The sequence below is a fragment of the Vespula vulgaris genome, chromosome 8, assembly GCF_905475345.1.
Source record: "Vespula vulgaris chromosome 8, iyVesVulg1.1, whole genome shotgun sequence".
Classification (NCBI taxonomy): Eukaryota; Metazoa; Arthropoda; class Insecta; order Hymenoptera; family Vespidae; genus Vespula; species Vespula vulgaris.
In genome coordinates this window covers 1062737-1090177 of record NC_066593.1, presented here as the reverse complement: position 1 = coordinate 1090177, position 27441 = coordinate 1062737, and the positions used below count along the sequence as shown (strand labels likewise).

Here is a 27441-nt window from a genome sequence, read left to right as displayed (position 1 = left end):
ACTTTATTTATTCTTATAACCTACGTAAGCTGACAACTTGCAACTTGTAATTAGTTATTTATAGTTCATTTTTTGTTCATATCTGTCCCTGAAGTCACACGCACACATACTTCGAGAAAAAGCTGACGAATCGCCTTAGTAAGTATACATAAGCGTAATAAAATAAATATATAATACGTATATAAACGTAAAAATTAGCTATTAATTATTAAATGTCGATTTAATTAACCAAGCAGATGTTCCTACGAATTCGAATACCCGAATCCCGTCATCTTTGTTGTGAATACATCTACGTAGTTATATACCAACGTATGCATCGTCAATATCTATGAACGTGAATAGAATAACATTAGCCCAATGGTAACATGATCTATAGAAACGAAATTACAAATTGTCAATGTGGATTCTTGGATGATATACAAACTGTTCGTCGAGCTCTGGTTTGAAAGCTCCGATCGATAAAGTTATTTCAGAATACAATAACTGTGTATTGTAGCTTACGCTTTATTTATTGTAAATAAAAGAAAGAGAGGGAGAAAGAGAGAGAGAGAGAGACATAGAGAACAAAATTCGTGGGTTTGTGATAAAAGCAAACAAAAGAAGAAATTTTACGATGGACACGAAGCTCGTAGTTTTTTTTTTCCTTTTCTTTTTTTTTCTTTCTTTCTTTTCCCTACTCCTACTAACTTTTTTATGTCCGATGAAAAAACGATATCTTTTTTTCTTGGTTTTCTTTTCTTCTCTTCTCCTTTCTCCCTCAATTTCAACACAATTTCCAATTTGTCATATCAAAGGACCGACAAATAGTACCGAGAGTGTATTAAATAAAATAATATCTCTAACACTCGATCGTCCAGTTAGATGAATTACGAGGAGAAAATTTCTGACATAAATAGGTATAATAATATGTGTTTAGTCTCCCATTGCATGATACGAAACCAAATAGACATCGTCACGAGATAATAATACGTTCTAATTGTAGGATTATCATACTTTATGTGACTAGTAACACATATCCAGAGAGAATAAAAAAGCTCTAATAAGATAGACGAGTATACATACGGTCACATAAACTTATTCTTTTTCGAATACCTCCTAGCTCTTTCTTTTTTCTTTTTGTATTTTTTAATTTTTTTTTCTTTTTCAAAAAACACTCTCTTGACCAGTCTTACCAAGGCTGAACGATCCTTTAAAAAATCAAAAGTGTTTTCGTATAAGGTAGAGATAAATAGAGATAGAGATAAAGAGAGAGAAAAAGAGAGAAAGAGAGAGAGAGAGAAAGAGAGAGAGAGAAAGAGAGAGAGAGAGAGAAAACGAAGACATTTCTGTATCAGTCGAAAAATAAAAGTAGCGACATACCCATCAGCTGACGTTAATTTCCTTTCCAGCTGAGTTAATCTCGAAATTATCCTTCCCGTTGACATCTTCGGTCCGTATAAAATCGGAAAAGATTATCCTTTACTGTAAAAGCATTCCCAAATACAAACATGATTTTTCTATTACTTTCGAATCCATAAAAAATTTTTGTTTTTTCTTTTGTCCTATGAAAAGAAATGTCATTCCTTTATTCTGTCGAAATTTAATCATCGGATTGTTTGTATTTATCTCGATGAATTGAACTTTTTAAAATTCATTTTTTGTTTTTGTTTTGTTTTTGTTCTTTTTTTTTTTTTTAATATTGCTCGATGGTTGAAAACAGCGTGATAGAGTGGGGATTCGAAGATTAAATTGGACAAACGTTTACACTAAATTTATTCACAGAAAACACGTTGATACAAATTTCTCTGAACGATTATTTTTTATTTTCTATCTATATATTATTCTTTATTCGAGGTAGAAAGATCATGCGGATATATTCCTCGCTTTTATATATATATATATATATATATATATATATATATATATATATATATATTAAAATATATATTATATATATTTTTATATATATATTTTTTTCGTTAATATATATTTTTTTATTTTAATATAATTTATCAATAAAAAAACAAAGAAAAAAGAAAGAGAGGGGAGTAAATGAGAGAGATAGAGAGATAAAGAGAGAGAGAAAGAAAGAGAGAAAGAGAGAAGGAGAGAAAGAGAGAGATCTTTCTCATTCGCGTGTGAATGAGAAACTATTCATCTGAAAAGTCTTTGCCTAAATAAATATACGCTACGTAACACGCGATACGTTCCAGTCGAAAATCTTTTTGACGTACGAGAATTGGTCCTCGCGACGCCTTTAAATCCAACATTTTTTGTTTTTTTTTATAATTCTTTCCTCCCACGTAAGAAAATAATGGCGTAGCGTGTATTTACTACTTTGTCCTCGTTTCAAACTCTTTTACAATTCGTATACATGCATACATACATACATACATATATGTATAATATATATACATATATATATATATATATATATATATATACACACATATAGTATGTTCATATTTATATATGTAAAGAAGAAATGTTGGGCCGCTGAGTTATCGAATATCAAAGAATAAAGATTGATAATGTTTCTAGAACGACGTTCTAGACATCGAAATACAATCGATCTCGATCGATCGTTTTCGAGATCATCGTTGCTAAATCCATATCCTATTTTTCCTGCTTTTATTTATTTATTTATTTATTTATTTTTTCTTCATTGATCTATCAAATGATGACCATGTCTTCTTTGATAGAACGATTTTCATAAGTCGATCGAGAATTCGTCCTGAAGGTTTGAACGCGGCTCATCCCTCCGTTATTACGCCATCGGATCGATGTGGTTTGTAAATGTCCTGTAAAAATAACGAATCAAACGAACACCTAATCTCTCTCTCTCTCTCTCTCTCTCTCTCTCTCTCTCTCATTTTCTTTTTCTTTCTCTCTTTTTTATTCTTATCTCGATCTTGAAAACATACTGTAAATCGTACAAGTTGGAAAACTTTTGAAATATATTTTTCTTCGGTCAGCCATGTTTAATGCAAATTTCACAACAAAGTTTAAATGAAACATCCATGATAAGAAATCGTAATGGTTATTGAGATTTACTAGATATGTATAACTTTATTTTCTATAGAAACATAGAGTTTTTTTTCTTAAGTATTACGAATGGTAAATAACTTTAACCGTAATAAAGTTGGAAGTTTGATCTTGAAAGATAAACTCCAAGGAGGATAAACTTTTAACGCTTGCTTTTGCATATCGTTGAAAAAGAAAATATCTAGACGTTGATTGGCCTATTGAATTTATCAGTCGAGAAATAACAATCGAGTAAGAGATAAAGTAATTAAAACGAGAGGATATATTTATGCGCATTTGTATAGTATCGATAAATTCTTCGAAAAGTTTTGATGTTAGAATCTTGGATTGTCTCGATTGCAAATGAATTTATCAAAAGTAAACGTCAATATTCTCGATCGCGTTGAAAATTTTAATTAGATTTTGCAATCGAAATTTTCAATTATTTCTTACATAATATCATTGTGACAGCGTTCTTATTCTTATTGTTTTCTTCATTTTTATTCTTTTTCCTCCTTGTTTCATTTCCCAAACGAAAGTTTAATTTCGATTCAAGACAAATCAATGAGCACTTACCACAACGACAACGTTCTTGATCGGAACGATGAAGTTCTATAAATTCGCGCATTTGCGGGCTATTCACGTTCGTTCGATCCAACGCGCAACAACACTTGCAGATTATCAATTGAAAATATACTCGGAATCTGTAACAAGTTAATTATATTTTTTTTCCGCGTCTCACGTAACATTGCGAAGAGATATTTTAATTTTTTTTTCATTAAATTATCACAATTCAAAAGAAATCCACACATGTATACATACATACATACATACATATATATATGTATGTATGTATGTATGTATATATATTCACCTATTGTTCATCCAATAATATATGATAGGATTCACCATAGAATTAGACATCGCCAGCCAGTAGAAACTAAGATAAACGTGTTGAACGTAGCTGCTCTGTATAAAGTCTTTATAATGATAAACGAATATAAAAAATCCTTGATAGGGAAACCAACAGATGGCAAATATCGTGACGATACTGATGAACATCTTGACTACCTGTAAAAAACAAGAAAGAAAGAAAGAAAGAAAGAAAGAAAAAAAACGAATTAGAGAAAAAGAGAGAAAAAGAGGGAGAGAGAAAGATAATTGTGACGAATTGACGGACCTGTTATTTCAAGGAGTATTTTTTCTAACAGAGGTGGAAACAAAGAAAAAAAAAAAAGGATGTTAAGAGGATTTGACTCGGATCGGCCATTAAATGGGCATCGCTACGATCTCGACTTCGAATGGTCGGCCTAATCCTACAAGGATTTAGGATTTCTCACCATAGACCTGTTATATATATTGTACGTAAGTATTTCCAAGATCGATAGCATTTTGGTTTCGACTTAACCGATGCTATTACTACGTTCAACCACAACTGAATTCTATGAGAAGAATATTCCGAGATATGATTCTGTGGATTGTTCGTTACGTTAACGATAACGAGTCCAACGTGATTCTCTTTTAAGCCGTGGAACGTGCCAGAGGAGATTTCGTTGGTATTTGCGTGATTATCGCGAGATGGAAACCATTTTCTTTCGACCTTTTTAAGAAGATCGGAGGACTTTATACCTTCCGTTTGGATTTCATAGACTCTTTCTGGTTGTGCGTGAGCTCGCCAATGAACTTGGAACCCCAGAGTTTCCGACCCATCAGAGTGTAACAAATGGCCATTACCACGATGGGAATTAGATATGTCATACTGAGAAAAAGTATATTGTAGCTGGAACAAAGAAAAAGAAAAGAACGAACGAGGAAAGAAACGAGGCTTTTTTTGTTTCGTTACCTTTCGCACGACACAGATAAAAACGTCAATTTTTAACTCTCATTCGTTTCCTACTCCATTCGTTCCATTGACTTGTATAATTCGTAGATATAAGCGTGTCACGTATATCACAACAGAAAATTCAGTTATTAATGATTACAAAAGAATAAACGTTAATCGATTTTAATTAGATTAAAACGTTCTTAAAACGAAATTCCTCAGAGGGAATTAATATATCTACTTAATTATACAAGCGCATGTTTAATATTTTTTTTTTCCTTTTTGTTTTTCTACGGCCATTTATATCGCTAATTACGAAGTATCCTCAGGTGGCTCTATAAAAATCGATGTTTTTATCGTTTATTAGAATAATTCCTTTAGCGAGAACATTTACTTACAAATATCCCGTTCTACTACTCAAATATCCTCCATCGGGCCAGGCTAGATAACAAGAGATCCTTGTTTTACCGTTTAAGTATCTGTAATGAATAATACCGAAGGTTGATTTTCTCGGTTGGTTGATATCGATTTCCAATCATTTTTACCTTTTCTGTTTGGTCGTGGAATATAACAGATTGGGACTGGCCAAGATGGACGATACTGACCATATTAAAATCAAGGTCAATATGGTTCTCTTTCGGGACATGTGCCGTTTCAAAGGGTGCATGATAGCCATATATCTGAAACGGGATAAAATGATAATTGTCAATGAATTAAAAGAAGATACTAAATTTATTTATCGCAAAGAACGTAAGAAACGTTCTAAAAAAACATTCGTATGTATATATGTATACAGAAAGAAAGTGAACGAAAAATTTATTATGGAAGCAATAAGTCAAGACACGCAGGAGAGAGAGAGAAAGAGAAAGAGAGAGACAGAGAGAGAGAGAGAGAGAGAGAGAGATAAGACATGACATGTATTTGTTTCAGTATCTAGAAATGTCAGACAAATCTAATGCATTTAACAATGTACCGAGAGAGGCTTTGAGCGATACGGTTATTTGCAACGACGTATTCGTGACATCTTCAAAGTAGCTCAAAGCTCCTTCCTTTCATACCGGAAGGATTGGTGTTAGCTTCTTGCGTCTTTGATTCTCACATTTCTCTCTCTCTCTCTCTCTCTCTCTCTCTCTCTCTCTCTCGCGCTTCTCGCTTGAAAGGAGAAAAGCTTGTAAGGAGCTTCTACTGATATCCGCGAATAACAGAGAAACGTGATATTATTCGTGATAGCTTGGATCAAAATCCAGATAGAGAATCGCTGCATGATCTGAAATATCGACGAATTCGAAATTTTTATATTCCTTGCTCATAAGTTTTTCTTCTTCTTCTTAGAAAACTTTATGAGAAATACAAGAGAAAGAGGAAGAGGAAGAAGAAAAAAAATATTTCTTTTGTTCGTTCGAATGACTGAGAGAGCGAGAGAACGAGAGAATACAACAACAGCAAAAAAAAAAGAGAGAGAGAGAAAAAAAACAAAAAGGAGAGAAAGAAGGAGGACGAAATAAATGATTAAACGTGGAGTTTGCCAGTCGTGATGCTCGAAAGGAGGCCATCTTGACGTTTTCCTTACGCGTTCGTGCTCTTTCAACTGGAAAAGCTGGCGAAGAAGGAGCTTTACTATTCTCGCAAACAGATGCTTACGAGTCTTGCGTTAATGGAATTTTTCCGTTAATCGAAACGCGTGGGAATCGCGTGTCCTCTCCTTCTTCTATCGTCTATCGACGATACGATATTTTAAATGCCTCTACGAGTAAACTGCCACGGTTAGATAACTTTAAAATATTTTTTGTAACCATGTAAAAATTCAAACGAAAACTTTTATCTAAGGAAAATAAAGACTTTGTGTGCGTGTGCGTGTATATAAGAGAGAGAGAGAGAGAGAGAGAGAGAGAGAGAAGTTTAAATGAAATTCCTTGTCGAACGAACATGAAGCACACTTTTCAATTTCTTTTCGGAAAAAAGATAGATCTTTAGCCATTTCCGTAAAATAACCTAAGCTATTTTCCTACCCTTCTAAAATTTCGTAATTCTATTTCGAATCACTGGTGAAACTTCCCTCAACTACTTCTTTGCTCAGAGAGAGAGAGAGAGAGAGAGAGAGAGAGAGAGAGAGAGAGAGAGAGAGAGAGAGAGAGAGAGAGAGAGAGAGAGAGAGAGAGAGAGAGAGAGAGAGAGAGAGAGAGAGAGAGAGAGAGAGAGAGAGAGAATTTTAAAATGGTATTTCAGCTTTTCCCACCTCTCTAAATTGCCAGGAAGAAACAACTCGGTGAATTTTCTTTGATCTTCCTAGCAAGTTCTTCTTTTGAGTTACAAGAGTCTCAAAGTATTCTTTGAGTTATACCAAGGTCTTCACATGTACGATGTTATTATAGATATGTATGTTATTATAGATATGTATATAGATATAACACTATGTTATACGTATATTATTATTGATGTAAAATAATCAAAGGAAATCGTTGTTGTCAAAGAAATTGTAGTTTACGTTGAAAGTTTTTTTCGAAGAGGTCAAAACTTAGGAATTAGAGAATAATTATAACGAAGATAACGACGGGAAAGTTTCTTTATATCTTCGATAATTTGTTTTCAGCCAATCACGAAGGAATTTCGTTTTGGTCTATCAATCATTGCCTCGTTAAAGTTTCATCTCCTTTATTCTCTGCACGCATTCATTCTGTTCCATATTATTTCCCTTTTTTCCCCTGCTTTTTTTTTTCATTTTTTCTTATTTTTATTTTTATTTTCCTCCTATCCAATAAAAACAGATAGATGAGGAAAATATAACGGGACCAAAGCGGTTGCGTTGATGCACGTATATTTTGATTAATTAATTAATAAACGATTAATTATCCTTGGAAATAATTAGGTCTTCTCTAATATAATATCATCCTACGATATTTATTTAGATGCATATGTATCTACTAGAATAACAGTAATTAGGTAGCTTCCTCAATGTCCATTATGAATTGACTTGTGTTGTATACGATCATATATTATTGAATCATCATCTATCATTGGTTCTGTTAAATTGCTATTCGATCTATGTAGTGATTCGCATTGAAATTGTTCTTTTCAATTTGTACGAAATTGAGAGATTTAACGAATCGATATTAATGACGTGGAAGAGATATCGAGTTGACGAGTACACCGATATGAAATTTCTACTTGGTAAGTTCGAGTAAGACGAAATTGTAAAGCGAATGAGATCCTGCGGTTTTGTTATCATAGTTATTCTCATTGTGTTTTGTCTCTTCTCAAAGAAGTAATAAACTTGGCGCCCCGAGTTACCACAAAACTAATCTCTCTTTCTCTCTCTTTCTCTTTCTCTTCGTATCTCTTTCTGTCGTTGACAACTATTCTTCCAACCTCTTGAATTTTACGACGACGAGTTAAAGGAACGTGCACAAAATTATGTTTACGTACATACATACATACATACATACATACATACATACATACATACATACATACATATATACATATATATATATGTACATACACACAATATATATATACATATATATACATATATATATACGTATATGTATATATACTTATGTATAAAAGAGAAAAGACGAAATTCAATTTCTCTCTTATAATGAAAACAATGCTTGCTTTTCGTTTTCATTTAATATGTGATCTAATTAACGAGGGTTTATAGATAATTTTGCTCGTGATTATGATTTTCCTTTTCTTCTGTAAATGACTCTCCTATACATAGATCTACATTGTGTAAATACATATAAAAGAGAGAAAATTAACGATACCGCAGATAAAAGAATTATTGTTTCATTAATATCATTTCTTCAAATTTTCTTAATGATACAGGTTGGTAGAGAAAATATCGAATAGATTAATTTAAAGGATCCGTTTCCATTAAGTATCGACGATTGCTCGTTCTATTGTGAAAAGCTTCGTGAACAATAGAAGATTGTAATAGCATTTGGCGATCGATCAAACGAAAAATGACGATACTTTTTTCGTATTCGAACATCGTCGATTTCGCTTGAAAGGAAGATTCATATTCTTATATTTTATTGGTATCATAAAAAAACGGATAAAAAGAATAAAAGAAAATGAAAAACTTGGAATCCGTTTTATTTCTCTCGCCTATGAAGATAATGGATGTTATTATTATTACTATATATTATTATTATTATTATTATTATTATTATTATTATTATTATTATTATTATTATTATTATTATTATTATTATTATTATTATTATTATTATTATTATTATTATTATTATTATTATTATTATTATTATTATTATTATTATTATTATTATTATTATTATTATTATTATGTTGTAAAAATGATAGGAAAACAAAGCAATTTCATAAAAAGCGTTTCACAATAAAAGCTTTGAAAAAATATTGAAAAAATTTTTTGCAAATATAATAGCAACGCTCATTTCATTAGAGATAATATTTTCTCATCGAAAGTATGTATAATATTTCGCGCATACAATATTAACTTATATTAATTATAAATATTAATCAAAGCACGCTCTCCTTATATTCATATACGTATCTATGTACGTATATCGTACAAAGTTTCTATTTATATTTCAGAATTTTTTTCACCTCTGAATGAATTCCTTTCAGAAAAGTAAAAGAAATGTAGAAAGAAAAGAAAAGAAAAAATTTATTGGACAAAAAGAAAACGTTTAACAGGAACATCTGCAGCTGGCATAGGCTATAATCCCTAATCGAGATAGTTTTGAAATTGCTTAGAAAACTGGAGTCAAGACCTTGCGAAAGTCAAGTTTCTAATAAAAATTGTTTTGATAACTTTTAATGCACATAAGAAATGATCAGAAATTCAATTTAGTTTGTATTTTCTCGGGAAGAATAGAAGTACCATTAGAGATCGCATTTTGATTTGTTAAATTTTGCTCTCTCGGTTATTTCTCTATTTGATTATTTTTCCTTTTAATTTTTTTCATCCCTCTTATTTTTCACGTCTCATTTCTCCCTTTAAGAACGTAGATCCTTGAGATGTCTACGCCAAACATCACTTATTATCTATCGTTCTTTCAAATGCTAATGCATACATGCATAGAGACACGTAGCGTCAAGATGCATAGAATTTGAATAAGAAATACAGTGATCGAATGCATCAACATTCTTGTTTGATTTTTATTTCTCCTTATATACACTGCCCGATTTTATAAAAGTCGACCTTTAAATGTTTATATTCGTTTTATTATTTTTTTTTCCAAAAGAAATTTAATAAAAACATTTCTTTTTCTAACTTAAAATTGGATCACGTAATTTCTATAAAAACGGAAAAAGACTATTATACTAATATCTTTTATTCGGTAATAATTAATATTATGTACGTATAAGAACATAAAGAACGTTCTTAATAACACGTTTTGTAAAAAATACGCGAGAGAGAAAGAGAGAGAGATAAATAGATAGATAGACGAAGCAAATAAATTTTAATATATAATTTAAAAAACACGTGAGAGAGAAAGAGAGTGAGAAGAAGATAGATAGATAGATAGACGAAGCAAATAAATTTTAATATCTAATTTTATTTTTCATTTTTATAAAATACGTACAAAACATTTTCCCAAAAATGGGAAAGCGGTCGACATGGGAGACAAGCAGAGAAAAATAGAAAAAGAGAGAAAAAGATAAAATGCGGAGCCGCAAGACACTTGATTTATGTAATACGATAAATGTAAATAAAATGTGTACGATAAATGTGAACAATTTGTGAAACATTTTTACGAACGATTAAAAAGATTTGCAAGAAAAATTTTTATTCCTATTCCAAAGAGCCGACGAATATAAAGTGTCGACTTTGGAAATCAGATCTCTCAAAGGAAAAAAGAACTTTGATTCTCGCAGATATTCCCGATCCAATCTCGTTAACTTCTCATTTAGATGTCGAAGTCGATGAAAATGACAAAAAGAAAAAAAACACAAAAAAAAGAAAAAAAGAAAAATAGTATGAGCGATGCCGATTTATTTTCATGTACGAAACAAACTTTTTGAATTGCATTGAAAAAGTTATACCTAACTTTAAAAATACGAAATCGATATTGGTAATCTTTTTTCTTTTCTTTTTTTTTTTTAAATACATGCACGACACCTTCATTCAGGAATTTGAATTAATTTCGTCGTAATATCGTATGGAACTCAATTAAGCGATAGCACGTCCCGAACAATGAAAGAGAAGATAGACACTCGAATAATAATCGATAAAATTTCATTCTCTAGGGTCTAATTTTTTTCCTTCTTTTTTTTTTATTTTTGAAAAAAAAGAGCAATCTCCATTATAACATATCTTTTTAACTAGTTTAGAAGGGTTTTCCTTATTATTTTCTATTATCTCCCATCGACGAAAATAATAAAATCAATTTTTGCAATGATCAGTCTTATTAAGTGAGACAAGCAAGTAAATTGTTATCGTCAAATGTAATGAATAAAATAAAATACAATTTAATCCGTTGCTTTTCGATTTCGGTAAATTCGATATATAAAAGAAATATTTTCCGAAAGGTCTACAGCTTATCTGAAAACGATGAGACAGCAAAGGTCTTCCTTTGCGTTAATTATCCGGCCTTAATTATAGCCCGCAAATATTATTATCAACCTTCGAAAATCTACGGATTCTCTCTCGGTTTGCGAGTTGATGTGTGAGAGAAAGAGAGAGAAAGAGAAAGAGTGAGAGAAAGAGACAGACAGACAGACAGACAGGCAGAGAGAGAGAGAGAGAGAGAGAGACAAAAAGAGAGAGAGGTAATACTGTATCCAAGGCGTTCGTATATTTAAGATTTCTATCGGATGAAGTTTCTGTACGAGACCTCCATCTTCAAGAGTATATACTTATATATGATCAAATTCTTATTTAGTTTGATTATATATATTATATTATATTATATTAATATTATATTATAATATTATAATATATATATATATATATATATATATATATATATATCTACATATTATTAAATATTTACGTAATAATAATTTTCCTTTAATTTCTCATCGAAATTTTACAATTTTCATTAAATCGTATTTAGATAAAGAGGGTATAGTCAAAAGATAGAATTAATTTTCAAAGATTTGTTTACTCATTATTTCTGATTTAATTTACTCATTATTATTGATTTAATCGGATTAATAGAGATATAAATGTAATAATTATTTTCCCCTACGTTTCTGATCGAAAATATCAGCTCTCATTGAAAATAATTTTCGAGAAATAACGACACTGAAAAATCTAAATAAAATAAAATTTCAAAGATATACTCATTTATTATTCTATTACTCTTGCATCTTATATATTACCTGCCAAGGAAAGACAAGCTCAACGATGATAAAGGTAACCGGAGTATATTGCGAGAGGATTTGTTTCTTTTACCTGAATACGTCAACAAAAAATCTTAACTTCCTTTTCTTTTTCTCTTTTTTTTTTCTCTCTTCTTCCTCTTTCTCTCTTTCTTTTTCTTATTCTTTTTCTTTTCCATAAGACATGTAACTCCGTTTTATCCTGGCTTAACGCGTTCACGACAATGTTAAATCATCGGATATCTAAGCTTCTCTCGTCTTTTTTTTTTTTTCTTTTTGCAAGACTGACTTCGAAGAAAATTTCGAAGAGTACAATAAAATCTCCCGACGTACGACAATTTTTCCTCTCTCTTTCCAAGAAAAAAAAAAAAAAAAGAAAACATCTACAAAGTTACATCTGTATATATTTTTAGATTTCTCGTTCGTTCGTTCTTACTTTCGTAAGTTTCATCCTTTAAGACAAAAAATTGCTGATCCAATCGTTAGGGAAAGAAGAAAACTTGTAAAAGTTCTATTTGTAAAACTTGTAAAAGTTGAACATTTTTCTTTGTAGAAGGTCTGAATAGATAGAATCGTATTGATAAGTATTTTTGGTAAAAGATCGATTTTGTGAAAAATAGAAAAGAAAGAAAGAAAGAAAAGAAGAAAAACGAAAGAAAGAATGAATGAATGAATGAATGAATGAGCGAATGAATGAATGAATGAACGAACGAAAGGAAAAAAGTGATGAAATGGAAAGGAACGAAACTTCTGATCGTTGTTTTATTTAAATTTATGTAAGATACGTAGCCGTTTTCGAATCTTGAGAGACTCCTTGCATATTTAAAGAATGTCGAAGGGATTCGTCGTAAATGTTAACGTCTTTTTTTCTCTCCCTAATCTCTCACCCATCTCCACCCCCTTTACTCACCCACCTCTCAAAAATTACGATACGATTATATCCTTCCTTTTCCATCTTTTTTCCGATTGATCGAATAAACTGAATCGAAGAATTTTTTATTTTTTTTATTCTTTTTTATTTTTCCACACGAATAAGCACACGATCGATATAAAAGAAAATAAGTTTGAAAGTTGACTCGACATCGGATCGAGTTCCTCCGTGATTTTGATTGAAGCGATGATGAATGGATTTTCTCTTTTTTTTTTTTCTTTTCTTTTTCTTTAAAAAATTTTATCCTAAAAAAAGAAAAATGACATAGACCATGTCGAAGCAATCGTCGAACGGAAATATTTCGCATAAATACTTTTTCAAGATGACTCGGTTGGACGATCTGTAGAGCTTTATTCACATCTACTCGAATTTCTATCACGATCTCGAACAGAGTTACACACGTAACAAATCGATTCTTTCTATCGTACGTATACGAGTACTTTAAGTAAATACGCGTATTCCATATCAATAGAGGACAATGAAACTATAAATAAATTGAGAAAATAAATACATCATGCATCCCATTTATATTCTTTCAACTTATTTTTATTTTCTTTTGGATTTCCCTCTGCGATGAAACTTTGGAAAGTTTATTCTAAACTTCGATCACTTGTAAAAGTCATTAATTACAATATTATATTTAACTCTTAAGTGATCTCATGAATAAATAATTTTTTTACAAGTTACATCGAAAAACTTCTTTACGATATATTTCGTAATCACGACAAACTATAATATTATGATTGTTAAAACTATATTTCTCTTATGTTCCATTTAAGTCAAATAATAATTCGATAAAATTTGTTCACTTGAAAATTACTTTAAATCGTATTAATTATCAAAATAAACTTTGCGTTGCACAATGAAGATCGAAGTTTCTTCCAAGTTATACGAGAGGAGCGTAAAATATTATGGAGAATAATTTGTAATTAATAATTTGATAAATATTAAGATAATCGTTAAACCGACGACGGGGTATTAGTTATTAATTTCTACCAGGTATACTATTTTTATATCTAATTTATATTTTTATATAAATTTTTATTTTATATCAATATACTACTAACGAAATATTCTATTTAACGATCATCCAATATTGTTTATCGCTAGGTAATTTAATATGTAAAAAATTTATTGTAGTATAATATGTAAATAAAAGATATATATAAAGTGTAAGAAAAAAAAAAAAAGAAAAATAATAGAACATACCTGTCGAAGGATATAACCACCAGTGTAAAGACACTCGACGCAACAGTCACGTGAGCGACGAAGTTATTGATAGTACAGTAGATAGCACCGAAGGGCCAACTAGAGTTAAGGAGGAAAATAAAATTGAAGGCGCAGTTAAGTAACGACATCATCAGATCTGCCAAGGAGAGATTCACTAAGAAATAGTTGGTAACAGTACGCATCCGACGATGTGCTGTAAAAAAGAAAAAAATATATATATATAAAATAATCCTTTGAAGGAGATTAATCTTTTTAAAGACTTTCACCAGTGAAAGCATCTCGTAAAAATAAAAAATAAAAATAAAAAAAAATTCTTGGAAGGTTAGAAGAGTCAATTGCTGAAGTTTCGAAGAAGATTTCACTCAAAGTCCAAACTTTATAGACGTCCGTTAGATGCCAAATTATCTCAATTAGATCCTTAAAATTTGTTTGATCTAAAACTCGAACGTGAATAAACATACATAGGTAGATCGATTGTCAGACCGAAAACTACCTTAAAATTTGCCTTCGATTAAATTTGATTTACTTTCGAATTTGTAATGGTAACGTTATCATAATTGCAAAATGATGCTTTCACTGGAATTACTCGTTGGATTTGTTGAGTATTTCGAAAGTAAATCGAAGTATCTACCGACCTGTCTACCTACCTACCTACTTTAGCATTATCGTTTCAATTTCCTTATGCAAATGGTTTAAAGCGTACAAATGATTTAAAGAAATCAGAAGCAAGCATTTCCAATGAAATTTTTTATAATAAATAAATTTACATATATATATGTTTTTTTTTCACAACCAACGATCTTAATTTTTTCATAAACTATTATTTTAATTTTATGATTTATATAAAGATATTTGTAATAGCGATAAGGATAATAATAAATAAAATGGAAAAAATGAATTTGTTACGTTCGAGATAAAGGAAGGATAGTTGAATATTCATAAAATGTACTTGAACGCATCTGGTTGGCACAGTTTGAAGCATCGTCCATGACAACAATGAAATTTTAATATTTCCCTCTATTCTCCCACCCTTATACACGAAAAACAAATTTAAATAGCTCGAAAAAAAATGTCTTTATACATTTCTTATTTTACCTCTTTCTCTTATTGTTAAAGTCGTCTCGATAATTTCTTTTTTCTTTTTCCAAATGAAATTATCAAAATCATAAATGTAAATGTAATTATCTCAAAATATCTAGTATATGCAAATTCGCGACACCTTTGAAATAGTATACTCAAGGGATATTGTTTATATATTATTTTAGAAAATATATTTATAAGTTTTATAAATTGACAAGGATGGTCCAGAGTCACGATAAGTATTCTAACATTACTAAATATTTTTACGCGTCCTCGCGAAAGCAATTTTGAGTGCCCATTAAATTCTTCCACCGATAAAATAAACAAGTTCCCTCCGTGTTGACTCAGCTTTTACGCAGGTACCAAGCTTATAATAAATGTGTTCGTAATGCGAAAAATTTGCTGTTCTTAGTGGAAAATGTGTCGTGGAAAAAAAGAAGAAGAAAAAAATGCAAAAAAAAAAAAAAAAAAGAAAAAAGAAAAAGAAAAATAAATGAATAAATAAAAAAGTGTATAAAAAGAAATAAATTTCTCTAATATAAGTTGTCTATTGTAAATACGTATCTCTCACTTTGTCTATACTTAGGCAAACGTTATTAGTTCCGAAGATCGATCGTATTCTCGTCGCTCTAACTCAACAGCAACCTTTAATAATACTCGCTTTTCATCGAGTCGATAGTTGAACGAAAAACATATTTATCAAACTCTCAGCTCTTTCTTAAACGTCTTGTATCGACGATCAGATTTCTCTGTCTCCTTATTTATCGCTTAACTTGCAAAAAATAACAAGGATTTTTCACTAGGAAGAAAAAAGAGAAAGAAAGAAATAGAGAGAGAGAGAGAGAGAGAGAGAGAGAAAATGTGAACAAATTTATAAGAGAAATTTATAAATCAAAAGGGAAAACATTTTTATTTCAATACGTAAACTTGTTTCCGTAATACAATGATGTAATCATAATGAGAAAGATCATTTTAAATGTTAGATAAACTTTTAACAACAGCCCGTTTTCATTTGTCCTAAAATATGAGAAAAGTTTTAACGAAAGTGGTAGAGAAAAAGGCAGAATGCCCTTTACCGACACGTGTCACCTCATTGAATTTGCGGTAGCCCTCGAGGGGACAAAAATCACGGAAGTAAAAAAAATTCAGTCTATAAAAAAGGGGAAGGATTTCTCAAGGATCATAGATATAGCTTTTCTCTTTCGTGGACTTGCAAAAGTTTTTATTACTCTTATCCGTTGTTACTTGTGATAGTGCATTCCTTTCCATTTCATACTTGTGAATAGTGTCATTGAAAATATGTTACCTGTTGTCAGAGTTCATTTTATCGAATTATTAACATTCACAGACGGCATTGATGGTATTTATAAAGTAAAGCCTCTTTCTCCCACTCATCAAACATGTAATAAATATCGACGAGAAAAAACATGTTTGTTTCTCTCTCTCTCTCTCTCTCTCTCTCTCTCTCTCTCTCTCCTTTTTTTTCTTTTTTTTTTTTATATATATACATATTTTTTCCCTTCACTCGCAAGAAGATCGATAGCGAAACGTGCAATCATGATATTCATACATACAACTTTTTTTTCCAGCCTGTCACGTTAAAACACTCGTTTTTTTACAGATAGAAAGGTTGTCTTTAGACAAACACACGCACGTACATACATATATATATATATATATATATATATATATATATATATATATATATGAATGTATGTACATACGTCTGATATAAAAGTTTAATCATCCAACATTTTTCAATGGGAAGCCAAAGATTAGTTTAATTTCTGGCAAAACATTAGGGTGGAAATTTCGTATTTAACGAGTTGTAAGGGTAAAGACTTCACAGGGGAATATATTTTCACAGGGTTGATAAACGAATATGTTCTATTTTTCTTTTCTAATTAAATTTTACCGTTTCAAACTGATAGACTTAAATGCCTTGAAATATTTTCTTCGGCAAATTTATGATGAAAAAGAGAGATCAATCAGAGATAGAGATAGAGAGATAGAGATAGAAAAAAAAGAAAATCCGGAAAATATTTTATTCGATATTACGAAAATGATTCAATATTTTTCTATGACATGCTAATAAATTTTCAACTTCTACTGATTTTATGCGAGAGTGAGAGAGAAAGAGAAAGAGAGAGAAAGAGAGAGAGAAAGAGAAAAGAAAAAAAAGAAAGAAAAAGAAAAAAGAGGAAAAAAAAACTGATTGGACTTTAGAACGATTTACTTTTGGAAGAAGTTAGATTCGTCCACTCTTTCTTGAAGATTCTTTTATGGGAAAAACCTTTCCCAACACTGAAAGTGGATAAACATTGGCATGGTCACGTTCGACTTTTTCGACCGTACAAAATCACGTAGCTAGCTACTAGAAACTTGTCTATCCATCCTCGTGACATATCTTGCAGCTTTCAAAGTAATAGGAGACCATTACAAAAAAAAGAAGAAAAAAAAAAATTTCATCTAGATTGGTAGTTGTTCGAAAGAATCGAACAAATCGAGACAATCTCAAATTTGTTCCCCGTCGAAAGTTAGAACTTTATCATGTTTGAAGTGGAATTCTCTTTCGATTCTTTTATCTTTTTATTTCTCTTTCTCTTTGTTTTTTTTTTTCTTTTTCTTTTTTTTTTGTTTTGTTTTCTTGTTTCCCTTCACAGATACCTATATAGATCTTTATTCAGGGCAATTGAATTTTTTTATCTTTTTTTTTTTTTTTATGATAGACACAACTTTTCTTCTCACCACGTTTTTTTCTTTCCTCTTGTTTATATGTCATATCGTTTGTTTTATATACTTGGGATTTTTATCGAACGATGGGAAACATAAAAAACATTGGTTTTGTTAAAATGAAATATATGTGGGATACCCTTTTATCCATAACTGTGTCTTTCTAAGTATATCATGGTAGAGAAAAAGGAGTATCGTTATGACGGTAATAAATATATGCTCCAGGAAAAGAAAATCCTTGAAAGACGTAAATCATTCTGTAACGTGATATCTTTCTTTACGTATTCCCGATCGATTACACGATCTCCATATATTTTTCCTTTACCTATATGTATATATGTATATATCTCTTCACTGCAAATCACTTCACATGGATGTAAAGATAATTGGTTCGTTTTCGGGACGACGAAAAAACGAGAAAAGAAAAAAAAATGGAAAAGGAAAGAAAAAAAAAAAAGAAAAAGTCAAGATTGACATAAAGAAGAAGATATAGATATTTGTATACTCGAGAGTCTCGTTAGAAATATGTTATCCATCTCGAAAAGATATACAATAGGATATTTTCACCGGCAGATTACTTCATAGTAACGTCGCGAATATTGATCTAATTTGAAGTTGTCGCGATAGTACCATTTTCTTATTATTCAGTAATCGTCTACGTGCTCGTACGAATACCTTTCGTAAATATCTATACCTTTCGTAAGTCGACTTTCTCGTTAGCGTATAAACGTATAAATAGAATAGTTTCTCTGTTGATAATAAAGACCGATAAAGGCGAGATCATATTGAAGAAATTATAGTATAAGTGAAGTAAGTAAACGAACTTTGTTTTAACGATAATAAAATCGCGGGTAGTTTCGAGAAATTTTAATAAACGAATTATCTGAACGATATTTGATAAATATCGAAATAGAATGTATATCGGAGTCGAATTTAGAATTTCTAACGATCATTTGACAACGTAGGAGATAAAAAAAAATGTTATCGTTATACTTGGTTTATCTCATCGAACGATATAAGAGGAAAAGTTGGAATGTGATTCTTAACTTCGATGTTAAAAATTACGATAAATATTAAATATAAATTTGAAGATACATTTCCTTACCAAGTACTATCCACATGACGATTATATTTCCACCGGTTGCAACTAGTAAGATGATCGCGTATATCAACGACCATGTGAGTTTCTGCCACCAAGGTAAATCGAACGGAGGTTCTTGAACACCGTAGATGCAATCGGAAAGTGCATCGTAAAGAACATCTCTTTGCGCCGATTTCTGTATAGCTTCTTCGAAGATGATTAAAAACTCGGTATGATTTAACCTTAACAACGATGTTACATTACGTTCGAGGATCGTCGCAGTGCAATTGTATAACCGTAATTTGTTCGCGTTATTCATATTTTATCGGAGACTTATCTCAAATAATTTTCTCCAATTTTAATTGTGAGAAAAAAAATCCTGTCCAATCTCTAAATCATAACGGATAATAACTTGTTTAATCATCAGTTTTGAAAATCCGAAATTTCACGAGAACCTTGTTAAAATCGTATTAATAAGCGGATAAATATAGGTATATTTTCTTAATAATGAATATTTCCAATGTGAATTTAACGATTCAATGAACTCGAACTGATTTCATTTCATTTTCTATTAAATGTGCTAATAAAATCATGAGGTTTACGCGAGCGTAATTAAAACTTGTTAACGAGCTGAACAATTACTCTTTTTAATCGTTCACAGTTCCAAAATGTATGTTTATACGTGCTCTTCTTTTTATTTTTTATTTATTTATTTTTTCTTTCTTTTTCTCCCTTTTGCTTTTTTTTCTTTTTCTTTTTATTTTCCTTTCGAATTTATTATTTTGTACGGTTGTTATTAGTTGGACAGTTTTGTTGAGTATTGTCAAGCACGCTTAGCTATAAAAAGTTCTCTTGAGATCTGAATTAAGAAAAATGCGTCCTTAAAAATTCCAAATATTTTTCTCTTGTAGTTCGTTGTCCTAAGACCCTTGTATTAAGATAACACGACGATAACGTAGAGTACCTATTTTTTTTTTATATCCAGGATCAGTTTTCAATCTTAACGTAAATCGAGTCGTGCTTCCATCTCTATTATATCAACTTTTTATTATCACGAAAATAACGTTATCTCAACGTTCGTTTGTAAATCTTTGATAAACTCGACGATTATATCTTCTCGGACGATCTTCGATGATTGGTGGTTAAACAATTTATAAAGTTGATCGAGAACGAGCACATTATTTTTACACGAGAGTAACACTAACGTGGAAAAAAAAGCAAGCTTTCTAATTAATTTAAAACACACCTAAGGCAAAAGTTTAAACATTGAGATAATCTGACAGAAGGAACATCGTCCCACTTCTACTTTCGACATTCAAATTTTTATCTAAAACATTCGAAACATTTACTAAAATACACTCGCGAATTCTTGTATCATGTGTCCTTTCTTTATCGAGAAATAGCAACCACCGAGCGTACACCATAATTAAAATTTCACTAAAAAAAAAGAAAGAAAGAAAATGAAAAGGTTCAAGATTATTACGATTCGATTATTCTCGAATGATTCTGATAGAGAAAAAAAAATGATCGATCATTGTAATCGATCAAAAGAAAATAAAAAAAAAACCCCCCCAGAAATCGTTTTTTCCTTTCCTTTTATTTTCTTTTTTATTTTTTTATTTTTTTTTTCTAACTCGATCAGCACGAATTTCAAATAGATTTTTTTATTGCTCGATCGAAGAAACACTTTTCCTTTTTAAATTGATGCCACGAGATAGACAATGTCGAAGTTGAAACCAAGAGATTTCGTTGGGTACCGTTCTCACGAACCTCGTCGGAGATACTGAAGCCTTGAAAAGCATGTTCATTCAAAGATGCGTGCGCAATGGCGTGCTACCATCGCTACTCCTCGCTACCTCTTCCTCCTTCTTCACCCTCTTTACAAAATCTTTCAAAGAATTCTCTTTCAATAGGAAAACTGAAGTATGCGATTAGATATACGAGCAACGTGATATATAATAGGCTAATAACTACCGAAAACTTTTGTAAATCTATTAAAATATTTTGAAAATGTTCAACAATCGTACAAAAAGAAAAAAAAGAAAAAGAAGAAATATGGAAAATTGTCGGTATAATCTTTTAAAAGTCGCTAATTTTTTTTTTTTTTTTTCAACATTCTCGAGCGATTTCTTTTTCATGTACCTTTTTCTTCTCCTTTTCTTTTTTTTTTCTTTTTTTTTTCTTCTCATTCCTCTTTCCATGGAAACTTTGGTCGGGCTCGCGTAACATTAGCGAACAGTATGATTTTCAAAATACTTTTCTCGGCATGAGAATGGCTGAAAATGAGTTTCCATGCTCTTGAAAAAAGGGATGAATACAGGTAGAGATATGCTACTTTTTATAAAATGAGATATCTTCCTGTTTTTTCCTTCTATATTATAAAATTTTATACTGATTTTAAATAACTGATATTCGATGTTAATGTTGAATCAAGGAAATAGAATACAATGGAAATTTGTGAGCATTTTTAACTTTTAAATAGAGTTTCGAAGATAAATTGCTGAATTTTTTAAAGCTGGCTAGAATCGACAATAAGCAGGAAAGTAAAAAGGTTAAAAGGATAGAAAAGGCTAACACGTAGGTCATGCTTTTAAAGGGAAACGCGCGGACGCATAAATGTTGAATAAATCTGTGACGTATGCACATAAGCTCGCGAAACATGCGAATAGAAATGGATGCAATATGAAATTTGAATGAGAGAGATTAAATTCTATCGATCAGTTTAATTTGTATTTAGGTTTTTCTCTTTCCTCTTTTTTTTTTTGTTTCATTTCTTTTTTTTTTCTTTCTTTATTTACTGCTTACCAATATTTTCCATTACAGATATAAATATTTTAAAGTAATCTTTCAATCCCATTTTTTAGATCCAAATCTTTTACTTATACGTTATTTATTTAAATATAAAACGTGCACATTTGCATTCAGAGAAGTTTGATAAGCTATCGGAAATTGAATAAATTCATTCAGGAAAATAGAGATGAAGAAGTAAAACTTTTGAATTTCCCACATTTTACTCGACCAATCAGAAATCGTCATGTCAGCGGCTACATCTAGATGTCTCTAGTTTCGTCTCGAAGCGAAATCGCTTGTTTCTCGCTGCGCACAAGTCTACGAGATTTGCGTGAAGAATTATTTATCAAAATGAAAGTTAAAAATAAAACAAACACTTTAAGAGATACAGCACTTATAAAAGCGGTGAAAAATAAAACGAGAGCTTCAAAAAATTCAGGAGAATCGACCCTACGAAAAGCTGTAAAAAACGTTAAAGAAGTACTTGAGGTTAAGTGTCACGTGTTTACACGAATTACGGTTCCCCCAATAATTTCTTTAATATCAATGCAAATATATTCTTGATTTTACGTGCTATTACAGAAAAAACAGATTGAAAACAGGTTAACCAAAAATAATCTGAAAGAATCTTTTACTGTGAAAGCTGCGAAAAAGAAATGGGAATTTAAGTCGAGTAGAGGACTTATATATCTTGGCCATATACCACATGGATTCTTCGAGGAACAAATGAAAGATTACTTTTCACAATTTGGTAGAGTTACCAAAGTTAGACTCGTAAGATCTAGTAAGGTACATATTTTTTATACATACATTTTCATTTCTTTTATGTATATAAAGATATATGTTACTTAATTATGTCTATTACGTTCTTCCTAATTTCTTGTAGACTGGTATTAGTCGCGGTTATGGTTACGTCGAATTCCAACATCCTGATGTAGCTAAGATAGCGGCCGAAACGATGAATAATTATTTAATGTGCGGTAGATTATTAAAAGGTATTATGCATAGATTTATATCGATTTAGAACAAAGAAAAATTTAAGATTACTATATCTTATATGACAATTTGTAGCCACGTATATACCACCAGAGAAACAGCACATAGGCTTCTTCGCTGGAAAAAATTGGACAAAGACGAAGTATCCAAAACTTATAAATAGAAGAAAGATAACGACTATCAGAAATTCTATTATAAGCGACGACAAGCACAAGCAATATAAAAAAAAGAATTTAAGAAATCTGACAAAATTGGAGGAGAAATTAAAAGAGAAAGGTATTAATTTGAAATTCGATTCGATTGTTTCTCCTGACGAGCAAGTGAAAGAAACGAAATAGAATAATATACTAACTCGTTAATGTGATTTTTATCAAGCATTTTCTTTTTTTGTTCCACCTGTGGAACAAGTTGAAACTTCAAATATTTAAACTGTATCAATAGACAATATGTTTTAGATAATGTACAAATTTTGGAAACATTTACATAGCATAGTACGAGTAAATAATTAATATTAACTATTATGTACAATCACATATGTTTATGTTCGAATATCAAGCGTATTAAGATACAGCATTTCGTTCCCGTAGATTGACTGTATTTCCTTTAGTTCTCTTCCATTTCATGCGTCTATTTTGAAACCATACTTTGACCTATAAAAATAGACAGCGTTTTATCTGTAATTTTTTTTTTATATATATTGGCATATCGAACATCTAAAAACAAACATTTATTATCGAGTATAATTCTTACTTGACGTTCGGTTAAATCCAATGCAACGGCGATCTCGTATCGGCGCAAACGCGTCAGATAATTGCTGTGCGCAAATTCGCACTCCAAATGACGGACCTGTTGCTTCGTGAAAGCTGTCCTTTCTTTGCGTGGTTTATCGATTGTATTATTATTTATTTTTCTTGTTTTTTCTACGATAAAAAATTAGTAAACAGATTAATAATCGAAGTAACGTTTCAATAAATTCGACTGTAATATTAAAAAATATTTTTTTTTTCCTTTACGCAAATAAAAGATGTACATATGAAATAAAGTATAAAAACAAGAAAAAAAAATATGTATGTTTGTATATATATATCTGATTGGTCAAGTAGAATCGAGTCATTCCTTAAAGCGAGCGATTTTCTTGCCACTTCGCGGAACTACAAGAGAATTTCACCGCGAGTCGACCTTTTTGTCGTCTTATGCTGCGTGCTGATGAAAATAGCCGCATATTCGATGCGTCATTGCACGAGTAGTACGCCGTGCCGACTGATAAACCCTTGTGTGATGTTGATGCCGCTTCTAAAACGTGAAACTTAATTGAATCGCGTCCGAGTTTAGAGAAATATCTAAATCGCCGCTTAGAATTCCGGTATGTTAGCATGACGAAGGATCTTTAGAGCTTTTTTCCTACATTTTTTCTTATCCTTCTTTTTGTCTCTAAGTCCGACTACTTTAATTACCGGCTGACGTAAATCGTTGAAATTCGTTGATAACGACTACGAGGACAAAAACGTTTGAAAGCTAACGAAACGCATAATTCGATCTTCAAAAGACAATGAGGATAAAATTCAGAAAATTCACGATCTTTCTTTCAATAACATCCATGATTAATTACGTCATTGATAAAGCCAGACGATATTTATCTAGGTCAACAATGTCAAAATTACCTTTTTAATCGAATGGAACAAAACGGACGATTCTAATTTCTCGGTTCGGTAATTCTCATTAAATTTTCTATATGTTCCACGAATTTAATTTATTACTCTCGTTTACTACATGCTAGTTCTATGAAAAATGACGGCATTTAAAGTTCAAATCTGAACAGAGCAAATAAAGTTTATCCTCGAGGAGGAATTTTTTCCAATTTTTTACTATATTTTTTGATCGTCCAATCTTTCCTTTTACGTTAGTATATCACAAAGTGGATACTTCATTTCTATGCATGCGAATGGTCGCGATTACGTGGTAGTAAAGTCGAAGTAAGGGCCGACAATTAGGCACGTTTCTTACGTAAGATCATGCGGGTTAATGAGTACCGATGCTGATATAACTTGCTCATAAATATTTAGGCTACACTGGGTCCGTTACAGCCGCATCGGCGACGGCGAAGCTATAAACGCGGTTAATGCAAACGGATTATCAACAAGCAAATGTCGTTGGAATGCGAAAGCCCCTCGTAAAAATCTCTCGTTTTTATGTCCCTTCGATCGAGAACTTGTTTCTTTTCCTTCCTGAGAAAGATCGACAAAAGAAAATAAACGATTTCGACTCTTTATTGAACGATTTAATCGATCATTTAATTAGTACGTATTCGTACTTTTAAATTCGAAGCAATATTTTTTTTTTCCTTTTGTAAAAACATGAGAGAAAGAGAGAAAAGAGAGCTCATATATTTATATATATGTATATATAAATAAAGTAAAATAATAAGTAAAATAAAATTAAAAACAAAAAAGTTCATATATTTTTATTTATATATATATATATAAATAAATAAAAATATATGCTCTATTTCTATTTATATTTTATATATATATATATATATATATGTACGTATATATATATAAACTCACCGTGATCGACAGAAGACGGTTCTTCCTCGTAAGAAAAGTTAGCAAGATCGAGTTGAGATTGAGCCGTCGGCCAAGTTTGAAACTTTGCGTCTCGTCGTTCAGATTCGACAAGATTATTCTGTAAATTACTTTGAAAGTGTAAGATTTCACCCGCACGAATGACCGTGGCCGTGGTAGTCACTTGATTGTCGATGTTTTTCTCGCCAAAAAAATCTCGAGAGGGATCACTCATCGGATCGTCTCGATCGCTTCGTTGATAATATTGACCCCACCTTTGCAGAAAATATTGAACGTCAAACATTCTAATTTGGCATTAGATAATTCTAATCGTTCGTTTCTAATCTCATTATAAAACATACATACATACATACGTACGTACGTACGTACATATTTATATGAGTGTTATAAAATAAAAAATGAAAAAAGCAAAAAATCAATAAAGAAGAGAAATATAATAATAATCGATTGATAATAGTCAACTTATATATAGAAATGTCTTTTACAATGTATATACCTGTAAAGACGATAATTCTGATTGGCATCCGTGTTCTGCGAGTAACTGCTTGTGGCATTATACGGAGCAAGAAGCTGACCCATTTCTCTTGAGGTGCTAACAATGCTCGAGGAACTGGAAGATCTGTTCCAGTACTTGTGATTCCAGAACGTTTCGCAATTTGTTCCGAGTCGTAAGTTTTCTCGATCGAAGTAAGAAGATTCGAAAATCTCATCCGATAAGCGTTGATTCGAATTAACGTTGTCCGTCCAAGATTCCATCTTTAAGGATCGTAAAGATGGAAGAAGATTCTTTTTTCCTCTTTTTTTTTTCTCTCTATCCCTTTATGATTATCTCTTCAAACAAACAAAAAACAAAAAAAAAACAGAGAGAAGAAGAAGAAAAAAAAAAACGAATAATATTCCTCACGATTGCACTTTTCACGAATATCGATATGTGTACGAAGCTCGTATTCTATTTTCTTTTCTTTTCTTTTCTATTATCTAGATAATAAAATTAACGAGTGAACGAATAAATAAAGATGTTAATTAACGCGCTTGGATTTTAGAGTCGTCGTGCGTATTGTCTTAGAAGCAACTTGGAAATGTCAAAGAAACGCATCCGTAGTGGAATATCTTGAAAGCGAAACGTTAAGACAAGGAGAAGAAGGCTAGGGTGGACGTAGGCGAGATATGAGAAACGCGTTGCATGTGGGAGGAGGGCTGGAAAGATGCTGGAAGTTATTCGTTACGGTTCTTTCGGAATAGGCCAATCATCGTTGCGTCTTACAGTACGTAGAGAAAATTAACTGGTCGAAATCTCGCGAAAGAAGAGGTATGGGCGGGACGAAAAGATTTTCATCTTCTTTTTTTTCTGCTTCCCTTTTTTTTCCCTCCCTTTCTCTCCTCACTTGCTTTCTTTCCTTTTTTCTTTCTTTCTTTTTTTTTTTATTTCTGTGTAGAAATACGAGCGTGTTTAGAAAAAAAAAAAAAAAAAAAAAGAATGAGAAAACGTGGCCGACTTTTTTCTTGCGATATTACGTTTAATTACACGGATAATCTGAAGTCTTACCTTGCCCAGGAAAATATTTTCAATTTATTAATAGATATTTTAATAGCAATCGAAGAAATTGATTACGAAATAAAACGTCGTTTATGTCGAATATTAATCGACCATGTTTATCGTATTCGACTTTCATGAGTCTTCATTCGCTTTCTGCATATTGAAAGAGAGAGAGAGAGAGACGGAGAGAGAGATAGCAGCGGTAAGTACGTAACAATTATACGTCTCTTACGTTAAATGATATATAATTAAAGATGATAAGCTTCATTAAATGACCCTTTCACGTCTTGTTATATTCGTTTTAAATATTATCGGTCCGGTGCTCTCGTAAAGAGATAT

The 27441-nt window shown here is 31.1% G+C and overlaps 2 protein-coding genes across 5 annotated transcripts; one reads left to right on the top strand and one right to left on the bottom strand.

The window, feature by feature from the left end:
* Positions 1-128: 128 nt before the first annotated feature.
* LOC127065480 (tachykinin-like peptides receptor 86C) lies at positions 129-26677 on the bottom strand. Of its 4 annotated transcripts, XM_050997883.1 has the most exons (10): positions 26062-26677; positions 25548-25819; positions 14280-14493; positions 5371-5505; positions 5224-5304; positions 4633-4783; positions 3878-4074; positions 3580-3707; positions 1360-1461; positions 129-1187 (listed from the first exon to the last, which is right to left on the bottom strand). In XM_050997883.1, the coding sequence occupies exons 1-9, from the start codon at positions 26319-26321 to the stop codon at positions 1406-1408; spliced, it is 1494 nt and encodes a 497-aa protein (XP_050853840.1). In that variant the 5' UTR covers positions 26322-26677; the 3' UTR covers positions 129-1187; positions 1360-1405. The 4 variants fall into 4 exon arrangements, with proteins under 4 accessions (XP_050853840.1, XP_050853839.1, XP_050853838.1 ...); XM_050997882.1 differs by lacking the exons at positions 129-1187; positions 1360-1461 and adding an exon at positions 1888-2780; XM_050997881.1 differs by lacking the exons at positions 129-1187; positions 1360-1461 and having other exon boundaries at positions 2933-3707.
* LOC127065498 (MKI67 FHA domain-interacting nucleolar phosphoprotein-like) lies at positions 22234-23553 on the top strand. Its single transcript, XM_050997932.1, has 4 exons — positions 22234-22473; positions 22567-22773; positions 22871-22979; positions 23056-23553. The coding sequence occupies exons 1-4, from the start codon at positions 22249-22251 to the stop codon at positions 23316-23318; spliced, it is 804 nt and encodes a 267-aa protein (XP_050853889.1). The 5' UTR covers positions 22234-22248; the 3' UTR covers positions 23319-23553.
* Positions 26678-27441: the final 764 nt, after the last annotated feature.